This window comes from Ammospiza nelsoni, chromosome 4 (assembly GCF_027579445.1).
Source record: "Ammospiza nelsoni isolate bAmmNel1 chromosome 4, bAmmNel1.pri, whole genome shotgun sequence".
In the NCBI taxonomy this organism is placed as follows: Eukaryota; Metazoa; Chordata; class Aves; order Passeriformes; family Passerellidae; genus Ammospiza; species Ammospiza nelsoni.
The window spans coordinates 28,975,699-28,992,202 of NC_080636.1; the positions used below are offsets into that span (position 1 = coordinate 28,975,699).

A 16,504-nucleotide genomic window follows, 5' to 3' on the forward strand; every position below is an offset into this window, starting at 1 on the left:
CCTTGAATGAAGAGTATGCTCCCTGCAAGGTTACTTAAATATTATAAAAATTTTCATTACGTAGGACAATACTGCTACTCTGTCAAGGATTGAAAGACCTTAGCTCTAGAGAACAAGAGGATGAAGAGACTACCTCAAGGATTTATTAACATAAGAGTGAACTAATTAAGAGAAATGGGAAACTGTCATGTCATTTATGAATGTACTCAAGACTTTTATTATATACATAGAAGACGGATTTCAACAGAAAAAAAATTCCGCAAAGGAATTTAGAGTCAACATACTTGTGACTACTGTCAAATGTTGCAGTATGCACACTAAAATTCTTTTCAGATCATTGACTGAAAGCCAAGATAACATTCTACGCAGATCATAGGTAATCATTCTCATGGTAAAAAGATTATTTTTCCAGCATTTCAATATTTTTAAAAATTCATTGACAATATTAATATAAACAGCATAACTGAATAAAACCAAAAGAATTAAAATGACCTATACTGAATTTCATAGTATAAAATTTATTGCTTTTCTTTTTTTCTCTGTAATAACCTGATGATATATGATAATTTCATTTAAATAACATTTAAAAGGGTTTGCTTTGAAAAATTAAATCCTAGAAACATTACACAGTATAGCAGGATTTCCTCTACCTAATGAGCAAAATAAACCCAAACAAAAAATTAAAAAATAATGAAAAAGAAAAAGAAGTCATGATAGCTAGTGATAAAAAGAACAAAACCATTCCTCATTTCTCTGCATTTTGAATTTATCACCATTCTTTCTTTCCTGGTCTTTACATCAACTGAGAGTCAAATGCTCCATTCCCATTTCTGAGGTCATTTGAAGTATAAAATATACATGCTTTGAATCTCCTTTCTTTAGGATAAAACATTTCTTTTAAAAAGCAAGCAAGGTTTCAGAAAAAAAATTGACATGAAGGAAGCTTTCACTGTTAAGATATTCTCAAAGCAAACCTCTACTGATTGCCAATCTAGGAGGTGTAAGAATTAAACTTTGTAGTTTGAGACTGAAGAGATCAATTTATATTAGCTGCAAATTAAGAAATAAAGATGAAAAACACCTACCTTTCGGGAATGGATTTCTTTCACATATAGTGGAAGTAGAAATTCAGATATTCCGTCAAGTCGTATTCCTTTTTTAGTGACTCTCAAATTTCCCATTCCATCCTACAATCAATAATATATATATATATTCACTTTAGGAAATAACCTTATCCAGAGCAACCTAAAAAGAAGACAGTAGTTGGCTTAACCCCTAAAAATAATGAGTGCTCTCCCACTGTCCCCAGCTCTTCTCATGATCTTGGGCAGGAGGTAGATGAGCACATTTATAGCCAGAGCTTAACCTAGAGCTGAAGTATTTAACTGTGCAACCAGATGGTGACCTGCATACTTTATTTCTTGGATGAACCTGGTGCCAGGGTAGAACTGTAGATCATCATTATTCCCTGCACAGGGTGAAAATATTACAATTGCTGAATGTAATTTTATAATTGCTCAATAAAAAAAACCCCACTATTTAATTTTCTCTATATATATGTAACATTTTTTACATCTAAAGCAATTTATAGCTTCAATCCAGTGTTTTTGCTTTTCCTGGTGATTAAAATACATAGGAAAATATCATGTAGAAGAAAGAAAATAATTTTTAGTGGTTGTTCATCATTACTAAAAGCATGTTGCTCATTAACAACTTCAAAAATGCTAATTTTGATTATTTGTGTTTATTTATCAGAATAGAAATAGGAAAGCGCCATTGTAAAAGTCTGGATGAAACAAGTAAACCACAAAATTCAATGTTCAATAAAATATAAGCATAGAAAAGTGGCATAACAAGGCTTCAGCTGCACTCTTACAGGAAAAAAACCAATGAAACGTGCTTTATACTCAAGAGACAAAATTATTTTGCACAACAATAGAAAGTCAAGATTTTTTATCCTGAGAATCTTGTTACTATGTTCCTGATAGAAGAGTAACTCTTCACTGTAGAGCCAGTGGAATTTAACTTGATGCACTCAAGTGCAAAATAAGCACATTTAATCTAACTGCTAATCACATATCTCAAAGCCAGTGATGACTCTGGTCTACTGGAACAATGAGAACTTGCACCTGTGCTCTGCTGGCTGAAGTGTGAGACAAGAAACCTCCGCCTACTGGGTGAACAGCTGGGTAACAGTCCTCGGCTGCCATGGCTGAATTGTCAAATAATGCTTCTTAAGAAAGTGAGGATATATTTTAAAGTATTTGTCTCAAGTCAAGTAATGTTTATACAAATATTTTCACTTGGAAAATTTCAGGTATTTGTGGGCTTTCTAACAAAAAGTGCAAAAGGAAACAGTGATACCTGTTTTTGAAAGGGAAATAAAGAAATTAGAGCTTGTTATCGAATGTGCAATCTGCATTAACAAAAATTAAGTCTTTATTTGATCAATCCTATAGTAATGGAATGTAAAATTTTACTAATGAAGAATAACCTGGGAAAATACAACAAGCATGCTGTCATTTTTGTCAGTGAATAAATACTCAACAAGAATTAGATATTTTTTTGATTTATTGATTTGGATATAAACATGTTTTCTAAAGAAAAGGCAAATTCAATATTTGATTTTATCTGCTTCTGTGGAATGCTTCTAACTGACACACATAAACAATATTTACAAGAAAAATAGGGAAGGAGGGAAAAGGAGGAAGTAAAAAAATAAACAAAAAATAAACAAAAATGGAAATTCAAGCTTTCAGAAAACTAGAAATGTTGAAATTAAAGTTATCTAAGAAGCTTCCATCTGTTCTATCTTACAAGTATGTTTAGGATAAAATTATTTATTTATATGTGATATTTACCCTCCTGAATCTCAGCTTATTGCATATAGAATTGGCACAAACTTCAATAAGCAGCTACTCACTATTTTGCTTTCACGTTATTATTGTTTTTGCTGCTCACTTATTGTACTCTGTTAAAACTCTGCTGTGAAGACTGTACTGTCAGTATTCTTCTAGACTTCTATTCATATAAGTGTTTATTACTGAAGTAATATCATTCCTCACAACTATCAATTAATTTTCAAAATACTTTCAGTAACTTTATATGGTGGTACTGTTCTTATGTTACTGACAGAAACCTAAAGCACAAAATCAATTCATTCACTATGTTTTGATACTTATCATAATTTCTCTGCTTATTTTCAGCAGCAGGAAGTTAAATCGCACAGCAAGATTAAACTGTCAGGGGTCTCAGAAATAAAGTATTGATAGAGCCTACTGTGTCCATCAGGGCTTTCATTTTTCTGAGTGACCTTTCTAGGTACTCATTCTTTAGTCCTTCAGCAGAATCCAACAGATAGAAAGCAGACAGGCTCTGCACAGACAGAAGCACTAACTTCAGTAAAATTACATGATTCAACACAAAAAGACAGACACTACATTCTGGAGCCTAAGTCACAAAAGGTGTTATCAAACTGGAATAGGGTGATGGCAACCTCAATTCCTTGATAAACACAATAATCTTCCAGATAATTCCTGAGGTGTGTAATGACTGGCGTGAAATAAGTCTGAATAGTAAAATACAGAATATAGTCAGACGTGTACTACCACAGGATGCTTAATGAAGATGACCCCACTAAAGAATTACCTCCCAGTATGTTTTTTTTCATCAATATCCCCTCCTTCAAGTTTAAACAGAGTTTGGAATAATAGGCTTTTCTTGTTTCATTGGGTTAAAACTATGCTGTAAAAGAGAAAAATTTGAAGGTTTTCAAAACTAACACTTGGTTAAAAAGTTATTAATATTAAAAAATTAATCAGAGGAAGGTCCTTCGGCTTATTTCCCAAATAAACTCCATAAAGTTAAGGTTTTCCAGGCAAATAAAACTCAGATTTATCCTTTTGGTGTGATTTGATTTTATTCAAGTGCAAAAATAGACTTGAATGAACTATGCCAGTACTTAAAGCATGCGTCAGGTTTGGTACTAGGACTGACTGGGATGGAGGTTCTCTTTCATCATGGCAGCTGGCATAATAGTGTGCAGTTTTGGCTAAAACACACCAGTGCTTTGGCTATTGCTGAACTGTGCTTCCAGAGTGTCAAGCCTCTATCATTTTTCCCCGCTCTCTGCCCCCAGTAAGTAGAGTGGGGATGGCCAAGGAGTTGAGAGGGAATGCAGCTAAGGCAATCGACCCCAAGTGGCCAAAGACATATTCCATACCTGTAACACCATGCTCAGCAAGAAAATTGGGGGTAGAGCAAGAAGGGGGCTGGAGAGAACAAGGATTGTCTTTCAAAGTGGCCACTGCTTGAAGACACAGTGGGCATCAGTCTGTGCTATGTTGTGAGTGATTGTCTTTGCATCACTTTATGTCCTCTTTATTATTATTCGGTATTTATTATTATTCTGCATCTTATACCATGTACAACTTGCCATGTTTCTCATTTAAGAATCTGAAACAAACTGTGACCCTGCCTCACTTACATTTTTTTTTCCCCTCACATACAAAGAAAAATAACCCCTTTACCAATAAACATCTTATAGAGATTGTAAACAAAAAAATCAAACATCACTATCAATATTTTATGTTATTCTTAGAGTACATCACGTTTCAGTGATTAAAACCAGAAATTCAAATAAGAAGCTATTAAAATATGAAAACCAAGCATTTAGTTTATGCTGTTCTTTGTCTTAAAACTGCAGCAACCTAAGGAAGGGTTTTACTGACTTTGAACATTACATTAAAGTCAATGTAGTCCTAAACTATACTTACTATAAATCTGTGATAATGAGAGTATAAATTTGAATCAGAACATAAAAGAGCTCTCCAGAAAAATATTCTGGGAGGCAAACAACAATACTGACATTCAGAGCTTATTCAAGCTTTGACCTGCTTATAAACATGTTATGTTCTTCAATGATCCTGTAAATGGTATATAAAAAAACCAGAGATTAATTCACACTGTCTTTAAACAGGCAGGATGATCTTTTACAAGATAAAGCTATTTCTTCACAATGTGCTGAGAATTCTACAAGGCTGCATTACTTATACAGCCTGTATAATTTCTGCCCAATAAACTATTACAGCAGCATGTTTTATGATAACTACAAATATAAAGTATATGCTATGAATACTTTTTAAGAACAATGAATACTTCTCAACAAGTTAGGAAGTTGGCTAAAACTACAGTCTGCAGTAGCCTGTCTACAATCTAAACTACTACAACTAGTCCTGAACTACACATATTGCTATCTAATGAAATATGTGGTGGTGTGCTTTCTTTCTTTTATTGTTCTCTCTCTGTTTTTCTTTCTTTCTTTTTTACTTTTATTTGTTTAAGCACTAAGAAATTCTAAGAAAAAAGAAGAGGATAAGGAGTTCTACACAAATTGCTGATAAACCAGAAGTATGAAAGAACAAGCTTAGCTCTCTACACAATAAAGCCAATCCTCTGTGACATAGATGACAACTGGAGACCTAGGACAGGATTCAATAAGCTGGCTTAGAAGATCTTTAAGCTACTAAAAGGGCAGTTTTGAAGCCAAGCTGTGGAATATTTCAATTAGAAATAACATTTTGGAAATCAGTAACTATATCTTATATTTCATCCACCCAGATGAAATAACACCTTCTTGCATGACATCAAACCCAGACCTCCAGTGTTAGAAAGTTCTGCAAATCTATCAATAACATTGCTATATGAAAGATATTAAAGTGGACAAAATATCTGCAATTCCTGTGTAAAACCACAGAATTCAAAATTCCTTGGTCTGGAGAAAAGAAGTTGGAAGGCATGATGCGCCAGGTCAGGAATGAAAACTCTCATTACATGGGGAGAGAACAGCACTCTGATAGATCCTCCAGTAATTTGTCATGCACATCATGAAGTGGGCACTGAGAAGGCAGTAAAGAACTCTGCTAACTAAAATGCAGGCTTTTTCCTTAGGATCATGAACTTACATGCAGTAGCACAGTGAAAAGTTAAAATGAAAAGTGAACTGAAGTGTTGGTTATTCTGAATTGACTAAAACATTATTAAATAGTATTTTATATTTCAAGTTTGCATGGCATTTTTTCTGACTTCCATAATAATAACAACATACACCAAATACATGTTTCAGTACTTTACAGCAGGAACAAACAAGTAGTTGGTGGGTCAGGAAATTCATTCTTATCAATAATATTCAAGGTTTTCAGAAGTTCTGATGTGATATCCTGCCTGTTTTCTGAGTATATATTTAAGCCCAAACCCTGTCTTCAAAAGCTCACATTCTGAAGGAATCATTACACAAAACAGGGAGAGGGGACATTATAATAACAAAAAAGTAGGTTTAAACAAAGTGTCTACATCAGATATCCTATAAATTAATAAGCATTCAATGTCTGTTGCCTTGTAGGCATCATAGCACAAGCCATACATGAAATGGAATTTGGATGATGTGGCTGCACAGGTATGAAAAAGCACAGATGAAACAGCTGTAAGCATACAAACATGCCATGCCAAATTAAAAAAATGGGTATGATATCAGAAGAAAGGTGAATGAACCAATGTAGCAGTAGTGAATTATAGTGAAGATGGAAAAAGAATACTGAACTTGACAGCATGGCACAAAAAAGTAGGTAATGTAAAGGGACAGCAATGGGTATGATTAGGAAGATGAACTATATTAGCAGCTAGGTTGTTGATAAAATGGAAGATGCACACAAAAGATTGGAAGGAAGATGACAAAGGAAATTATTTGTATTGTATTCACACATGCAGAAACCTGGATGTAATAAACAGAGCTGGAAAATAATTCCAGTTGGAGAAAAATGGTGCTTGGATGTGATTATGGATGTACAACTGAAGGAAAAACTGTAGGCAGCAAAAGTCTTGCATAAACAAAATGGGTAGCGGTATAAGCAAGAAAACCAGAGTATTTTCCTGGATTACTAGGAAAGATAACAGCTTCAACAGCCAAAAATAAAGCTAAAATAAAGTCAAGATATTCACTGGAATGGTAAAAATCTGGATTGATGGAAACACCTGCCTTCATCCATCTGCTGACAATAATAGATAGCATCTTCAATGCTGACAGTGTGTAGATATCAGGGTAAAGCTAGGGAATAAATTACTGTAGTACAGTGGAGCAATATTTAAGGAGAGACAAACTAAGGAAAAAAATAAGATGAAAAAACCAATAAAAAGAAAGAAAAATCAGACTACTATCCAAACTAACTGGAATTAAAATTTTTTGAATACATGCTACTTTAGAATGGTTATAAAGTGTGGAGTATGACCTGGTTATTCAATTATAAACTACCTTTACTAATATAAAATATATACCTATCACGACAATAACATGAAACACCTGTTTCATGTTTAAAATTTTGATTTTATTCCATCATAAGGGAAGTTATGTTATTTTTCATTCAAACATAGATGTGTCCTTTAATATCACCATTGTGAGGCTGCTCACAATCATCTTTGAAAGGTTCTGGCAGCCAGGAGAGGTACCTAAGAACTTAAAAAATGCAAATGTCACCCCAGTCTTCAAAAAGAACAAGAAGAAGGACCTAAAGAACTAATGGCCAGTCAGCCTGATCTCAATGCCTGGAGAGGTGATGGAGTGTCTCCTGCTGGAGACCATCTCTATCCATGTAGGTGATGAGAAGGTGATCAGGAGCATGGATTCACTAAGGGTAAATCATTGTTTGATGTCTCCACAATGAAAAAATTACCTGGAGGGATGAGGGGACAGCAGTGCATGTTGTTCTACCTTGACTTCAGCAAGGCTTTTGACACTGGTCTCTCACAATATCCTTGTAGGCAAACTCAGGAAGTGTGGTCTGGATGAGTGGACAGTGAGATGGATTGACAACTGGTTGACTCCAGAGAGTCACAATCAGTGATACAGGTTCTGGTTGGAGGCCTGACACTTGTGGTGTCCCTCGTTATTCAATATTGGGAGTGGTTTAACTTATTCATCAATGACTTGGCTGAAGGGGCAGATGCCTCCTCAGCAAGTTTGGTGATGGCACCAAGCTGGGAGGAGCAGCCAATACCCCAGAGTGCTGTGCAGCCCTTCAGAAGGGCCTTGCCAGGCTGGAGACATGGGCAGGGAGGAAATCCAGCAAAGGCAAGTGCAGGGTCCTGCACCTGGGGAGGGGTGACCCCATGCACAAGGCTGGGATTGATCTGCTGGAAAGCAGCTCTGTGGAAAATGACCTCGGGGTCTTGGGCAAAACAAGCTGTGCAGGAGCCAGCAGTATTGACTGTGGGTGTGTTTACTTTGTCCACATAAATTGCAGTTTATATGATCCACTTCCCTGTGTTTGAGTCCTGGTTGTAATTTCAGCAAAGAATCTTGAAGATAATTTAGTCATGCTGAAAATTTAATCATACATTATTCTTTTCTTTTTTCAAGTGATTGCCTGACTTCAGAAAGAAAAATTAAAAACTGATATAAGAGGACAATAAACAAATATGCTGTATACAGAAACAGTCAATGTTGTTGATAAACCTATAAAAATATTTACCTATAAGAAAAAAAATGTACAGTCCCACTGGTTTGTTGTGTACACATATGACAATTAAAATAGAGAAGAGGTTCTGACATTTTTCTAAGAGCTTCTACAAATAAGTTTTAGGACTTACCCTTATTGTGTATTCCAGTGAAATACACTAAACTAATGCAGTTTTGTCTAGGTTTTGAGAAGTAAAAATGTTATTTGGGTTGTCAGTCAAATGCAGGAAATAGCTTGTGTTAATGCAATTATGTGTTTTGAGCTTTCCATGTTTGCACTTTGCCCTGACACAACCAAAACTTCAGCCCTTGTGACACTAATCTCTAAGTGGGGCAGCAGGAAAAAAAAAAGTGCTGAACAAGCATTAGCAATTATTCCGGGAGCATTTATACCTATTGAAAAGTGATAAAGCATGTCTTGAATTGAGCTGTGGGCGTAGTGGAGAGGTTCTGTAAAGAAAATTATTCTCTTACAATGTTGCAAAGTCAGCTCTACCTTGGCTGCTATAGATGTAGGGGTTTGCTTTTCTCTTGTTCTTTCCCTTAAAGGCAGATTCTATATATTCTTTAGGCAAGTTACAATATTGCCTCTACTATCTTTGAAAGAATTTTCTTCATACATAGTCTGAAACTCCAGTGCTATCATGCAATTACTTTTGTTTGCCCTTCAGATACATTATTGCTTAGACTAAATAATCACAGATCATTTTCTTTGTATGTTATTTTGCATCTTAATGCTCACATTGCTCCTAGTCTGCCTTTATCGCCCATATCTCTCTAAGTGGAATAAAAAAAAAAAGAACAAGCACAGCTTGTGAACACTTACCATGGCTAAGCAGAGAAAAATTATCTCACTTGTTGATTTCAGCATGTCTGGTATTTCTGCAATATTATTCTGATTCTGACTGATGATATGCTACAGATCAGATGTTGTCATCAGAACAAATGAATTTAGATATTGGATTCCACAAACTGGCCAGACAGTAGCTTCATTTTTATGTACTTATTAGAGTACGTGCCCTGTCTATGAAAGGAGCAAATTTTTTTAACCTCCTTAGTATGTGATGACTAGTCTATTGCTACCATAGTAGAACCACATTGCTCTAATGGTTGCTCTTTTTTAGATAACCACCCAGTTCATACAAGTAATAAAAAACTTATTGGAAAAAATGAATTTGCCTTCAAAATCCTTAATACCAAAATTCTTTTTCCCAAAAGACTTTTTAAATAGTAAAATTCACACTGCTCCATCACAAAAGACTCAGATCCATTTTAAGAGAAGTTCCACAAGCTTGGACTCTCACCTGCAGATCTGAGTTAGGACTTAAAATATTCCCTGATTTAGATTTCAGCATCCAAAGTAATTTGAGTCTTAATTTCTACTTTCTTATATTAAGGCATGCGCACCTTCCAAAATATTTTGCTATACTATGACTCTGTATCCTTTATAAAAACTTAACCTAATGAGCCATACCATGGAGGCCCTGAAGTACCCACAGCCAAGCACATCCTTCTGTAACTCCCTAGAATGGCACTTGTATTCAGCAACGTGTGCTTTTCTTATAACAAAACAGATATCATTAAGTAGGACCTATTATATTGCTTCCTTGATCACATTGTAGCATTAAATAGCATTAAAGAAAACAATTTTCAAAGCAGTCCAGTTTAAGGAATGTATTACTGTCAAAATGAAAAATGTTTATTTTCATGTGAGGAAAAAGTGTCATATCAAGCAATTTTATGATTCAAGAAGTGTGACTATATAACATTGCAGCCTTAATATTATCCAAGTTTAGGCAGTTACTTAGTATTACAGTACCAACACTGCATGTTTTTCAAAAGAACTTCTACATATCTTTCACTAAACAAAACCTTGCTCCATTGATACACTCAATAAAATAAATGGGACAAAGAGCAAAGTAGCTTGCTGCAGAGATCCATCTCGTGCTATCAGGGAAAAGAAAATGGAAGTGTAAGAAATGCCACAAAGTTGCTTAAAAATAGCTCCTCTTTTATCTAACAGCCTGCTCAATAGAACACTCATCTCCTAAATGATAGCTTTCAGTTCCTTCTCTGCAGCACAAAGGGAGTAAAAATACTAACCTTCAGTTTTTTAGGGAGTGTTAAAACCACAATGGAAAAAGGACCTACCTAATCTCTTTGCATATAGCTCAGCATGGCAAAAGCCATCGAGAAGTTATCGGTTAGTTTGGCAAATGGGAGAAGCCTTGTAAAGGGGATAATTTCACAAGAAAACATGACAAAGAGATGTATTGCATCATTTTGAGGGATGATAGTGTGTTCTTAGATATAAATTTCCTACGGTGTGTCTAAACTGATCACAAAAGCACAATGAAAGATAAGAATTTGTGAATCAACATTTCAATGGCTTGCTGACCTTTGTAACAGGGAAACTTTAGAGACAGATTGCAGAAGGGACTTTAGAAAGAAGTTCAGTATCACAATTCACCCCCTTAAAAGCACAGCATCAGTGTCACCTTTGTCATGAGATCATTTTCAGCCTACAGCTCTGAGGGTGCAGGCTGGACACAGAACAGCTACCTGCTGTTGTGCCTGCAAAGGAACTGTGGAGGGAAATTCTTCAGTTCAGGTTCTGTGCTGAAACCAGGGAAACCTGTATCTTCCAAAGGTAGAAATCAGGAATGAAGTGTCCCTGCATGTTCCTTTTAGGAAACGGGCTGAAGACCTATAAAGTGATGAAACAGAGAAGCTCATATGATACAAATGGATATCAGTAACATTAGGCATGAGGAATTCCAATGAAAAAGTGATTGACTAGCTGGAAAGGAGTGCAGGAGTGGCAGACATGGAGACTGAAATGGACACCCTCCAAAGCAGCTGATTAAGGAAGCAAATGGTCCAATCCCCAACAGCAAATGTAGAACTCACCTCAGTCCTAGCAGGACTGAAGCTGTAGGTCACTTACACCAAGAATCATGAGTTAGAGTGGATTTCAGATTCACCAGCCACCTGGTTATTATCTCATACAGCTGATTTGTTATAAGACTAGTAATATAACAATCTAAGGAGAGAAGGAGGTTGAAGAATTCAAATTCACACAGTACATCTTGTTGAGGAAGAACAGAAAGGGAGCATGGATGAATCCACTTGTTTTGATGTTCAGACCAAAAAAGAGAAAGAACTGCTAAGTGACTGCAAAGGATCTGTACAAACTTAAAGAAGAAAAACAAAACAAATCCCAAACAACATTACCAGTTTGGGATTTCCCTCGAAGACCAGAAGGATCAATTAGATAATGTATCTGTGAAGAGTAAACCAGAGACAGACCTCAGTGATAATATAGGTTAATGGCTAACATCTTTCATGAATACAGAAGGAGACAGGATGAAGAGGAAGCTCCTGAAATGCTTTCTTGAGGAGTAATAAGGGTGGATAGGCACTGCTTTCCATTTGGCTCCAATTAACAGAGAATGAAGAGTGAATGGGAATATTAAGTGGTAATGTAGTTGAGATTGGTCACAAAAGGACAAAAATTCTTGAAAATTAGATTAGAAGGAAAATATCAAAGGAAAAGCAGTGCTTTTTTAAGAAGGCAAATCCAGTGAAAGGACTCTTAGTTAAAATTTCCTGGGAGACTTGCTGAAGGTGAAAAAGAAATCAGAGTGAAGTAGCTCTTTAACAAACTAATTTACCCAAAGGAGAAGAAAGGCTCCTGATAAATACTGAAGAATTTTGGCATTTCTTAAGCATGTTTTTCCTGCTTTCTAAATTTTTTCTTTAGTTGAAAGGTCAAAAAAAATTGGTTTTCTGTTTTAATCGGTGCAGCGGTGATAAAGGACTAAGATCCTGCAAGGAAAGGATGAACGCATTTATGAATAGTTTCATAACCTAGGTATTTTCAAGCCCACTGAGTGAAATGAACTTCATCTTGAGGTATACAAAATCAGCAAATGATAAAATAATAGCTAAAAGGTGTCTACAACAGTGACATAGCTCAGAGCAGTAGAGTGCAGCAATCCCTCATTTCCCCACTTACTCCATGTTGGCTCACACTGTGGGGCAGTTTTTCTGCATGTGAAGGGGATTCCTTTTGGATGAAATTAAATCAGAAGATCTGTTCAAAGTGCAGCAACAGTCTCTAAAAGGAACAGAAAGGTCTGAATCAATGTGTGATCTGCAGCACAAGCAAGTCCCACAGTAAGTACCAAGTGCACATGCACCAACAGAATGCTCTCAAATCACAGAGACCTCCTGTGTCCTTCTGCTTCTTGTACCACTTAAAAGGCTAAAGGTCTCAAGGTCAGTAACCAGTTCACACAAATGCCCTCAAGCTAAAGGTATTTCTTTATATTATATCAAGACCTCCTATGTATCCCTCTTCAGCACTTTTCTAATTTGCTTGTCTTACCTGCCTGCCTTTTTTTTTTCCTAAATTGATAATGATTTTCCTTTTCCATCCCTGCTTTCCCATCAGCTTCTTCAGTCTCATAGAAGATTCAGTACATTGCAGTCCCAGTACCAGTTCATAGTCAAGGGGTCTCAGCTGTGTCGCTGTGTCCCTAAGTTCTGCATCTACTGTCAGTTATCCCCAAGATTTTGAACATCCATCTGTCCAAATGCAAAACTGCAAATCCTCTCCCATTTATCCTGCCTCTTGCTCATACAAAGAAACAAGTGAGACAATGAAAGTCATTATTTCAGGGTGTCTACTTAATCATTTGCCTCCACCACAAGACTTAAGACACCATCTCTTCCATTCTAGCCAATACCCAAACACAAAATTAGGAAGCAACTGGCACTAGTGTTGCATTTAAGTGAACAACTAAAATAAGACTTGCTTTGATGGCAAAGGGCATGAGAAGACCCATGTCACCTCCACTAAACAGATGAGAGTATCCTCTGGCACTTGCTCAAGCAGCACCAGGAAGCCTGGACAGCTGAAAGTCTGTAAAATATCTTTCCTTTGGCTGTCTTTGAGCAACATGTATAATAGGGATGTTTTTTCCAAGGTAATCATAAAGTAAATAAATACGCATACCTATACTCTAGCTTTTGGGTCCTTGGTACAAACTGTCTTTTCTACTGATCTATTCATATTGCACCACAGTAGTTTTTGCTGTGTGGCTCATAATTATGCAGTCTATGAGCACAAAGTCTGTGAGAGCTCATTAAGGATGGATGAGAGCAAACTGTAAAGGTGAAAACTAGAAGACAGAATTGGCATTTATCTTTTAAAAGGCAAAAGAGTGGCAGTAAAGATCAACTTACCTTGAATCCTTTGAAAAATATCATGAACTCTACCAGAAGAGATAATCAAACAAGCTATTTGTAGGAAGCTGGGAGATGCTCATGAGATCTATGAGATTCAAAAGCAATGAAAAACCAAAACAGGATAAGGATGACACAAGGGACAATGCAAATAAACATTAAATAATAAGGGGGGGCGGGAAATTAGAGACATACAAAGGGCTAAAATTGATGCCGTGCAAACTGGTGAAGAGAAAGTAAGCACACGATAATAAAACATGATAACACTTGATTCATGCCTACTGATAATAAAGCAATAAACAGTGAACTTACAATGAAGAAACTGAGAATCAAGGGGATGCCAGTAGAATATGGAAACTGGACCAGAAGGTTCTTGCAAGATCCATTTGAAATTATTTTAAATAACCTTTTTGACAGACATATAAAGAATGATGCACAGTTTAAGCTATGTTGCAGCAAAGAGTGGAGCAGTTGGCTTTTGGAAAAATTTTCCTGAAGTTCTCTCTATAATTCTTTTTAGATTTCCATGCAGAAACTATTACACACAGTATGTATCTTCACAAGATGTCTCATCTTTGTTGAGGAAATACTGTTTCAAAATGCATTTCAATCTCTTTTAAGCCCACTCTATAACACTACACATATCTAATTAAAGAAAAATCAAAAGATGGTAGAATATATTAAAATTTTTACTTTATTATGTTTTGTGGAATATATTTTTATCATGCTTATTGTACGTACAGTATTTTGCTGAGTCCACAGACAAATGGAAATAAGAATGTTGTTTCCATGCAACATCTTACAGATGTCCAAATGCAGCATATCTGCATATTTTTCCAAACACCATTAATATTAAAAAAAAAAAAAACAAAACCAAAAACCCAAACCAAACAAATAAAAAAAAAAAAAAAAAAAAAAAAAAAAAAAACAAAAAAAAAAACTAAAAAGAAAGAAAGAAGATCATAAGAGATGAAGAATGAAGTACATCTGAATTTTCAGTGATTGCCCTTTTGGTTGTTATAGGCATCATAATTTGTTCTAATAGAGCCTTTGAATCCAAACAGAAGCATATTTAACATGCAAGTTTCCAGACTTATTGCTGACTTCAATATTCAGGAAAATTTATGTACACTTAGTTGGTTTAAGAACTACATTTGCCTTGACTGTTTCAGGATTATGATAAAATTGCTGTAGTGATCACCAATAACTGACAGCTTTATTGGATTGCAAGAAAACAAAGAACATCTTTTTAGTCTAAATAACTGAAATAATGTTTATCTGTGGGGTGTTTTTTTGTGGAAGAAGTAGTAGAATAATTGAACAGCATAATTTCTTACTGTGCAGACAGTAAGGCAGTTGCAAGAATACCTACATAAGTTGTTCCGTAGCACAATTAAACATGCAGGAAATTATTCACATACTTCATTTACTTATATTACTCAACACTCTCAAGAGAAGGGTGAACAGGGCCCTTTTTAAGATACAGAATGGAAAACAAAAGGCAAAAGGCCCTGAAAACTGGGCAATAGATGGAGAGCAATCTGTTTATGTTCTTTTAACAGAAAACTGAAATGAAACCCCAAAAGGCACGAATCCAAATGTGAGTAGTGTACCACTGTGCACACTGCAAAACAAAGAGATCCATAAGCCACAGTCAGACCTAAGTGCAGCTGTCAAATAATAAAGCAAGAATTACTCCAACAGAGAAAAGGGCATCAAGCTTTCAAAGAAATAATATATAATATTTGATTTGCCTGGTATGCAAACCTATAAACTTATCTCGTACATACCTGAAAAAGAGGTCTAAAAACCATGGAAACTTAGAAGTGTGTCTTGGATTACAGAAAATATTTTCATGCAGCATCAGTAGTGGTGCATGTATTCCGTCAGTCAATTAAAACAGCAATAGAAACACAGAACCATTGCAACTGGACTGACTGGTGTTTCACTCATCCAGCTCACTGGGTGCTCACAGCAGCCACACCAGCTTGCTCAGGACACCGTCCGCTTTGAACTCTGACTGCTTCCAAGGACTGGGACTCCACTGTCTCCCTGGGCAACCTCTTTCAGTGCCTGATCAACCTTACAGACAAAACCAGGTGCTTTGGGTGCACTTTACTTAAATTTGAAAGCTAAGGATTTTATCTCAATGTTTTTCATTACAAAAAGAGAAAGGGAAGAGAACATATTGTCAAGGCAAACTAACATGAAGCTCATACAGTGAAATGAAGAGGTCCCTAGTGCCTGCTGCAAGGGAAATCATGGGTCAGGTGAAGGCACTGAGATTTGTGCTGCCCATTTCTTGTCAACTTAATTTTCAGTATCTGAGTTTTAATTCCTTAGCAAAGTTTTTAAAATAATATAAATGTGACAAAGGAAAAGATCTAGTGCTTTGTATTTTTGTTGTTCTCCCTAGTGAAAATCAACCCTATGATGACAAACTGATCAAATGCGAAGTTCGTTTCAAACTCTTACAATAGAAGCCCAAGAGTTATCCTAATATTCACACAGAAAGGGAGGCCATAAGGAACCTGAGATGATTCCTTCAGCAACTCAATTTCACTTAGTTATCCTTACACTGAGGCTGCCCAGAGCTTTGAAGTTTTTCTCTCAGATAGGTATTGACTTTTGATGCCACGACACAAAGCTACAGATAAGTCATAATTTAGGTTGGTACTACCTTGCATTGCATCATGCACACTTTTCTACAAATGTTCAAGAAGGCACACTTAACAGGTCCAAAAA

General features: G+C 35.9%; 1 protein-coding gene across 1 annotated transcript in view; it reads right to left on the reverse strand.

Moving 5' to 3' along the window:
* Nucleotides 1–16,504, reverse strand: part of SGCZ (sarcoglycan zeta) — a 177,489-nt gene that overhangs the window by 97,499 nt on the left and 63,486 nt on the right. Inside the window, 1 exon segment of the mRNA XM_059470679.1 lies at nucleotides 1,086–1,187. Coding sequence (XP_059326662.1) covers nucleotides 1,086–1,187 — 102 coding nt within the window.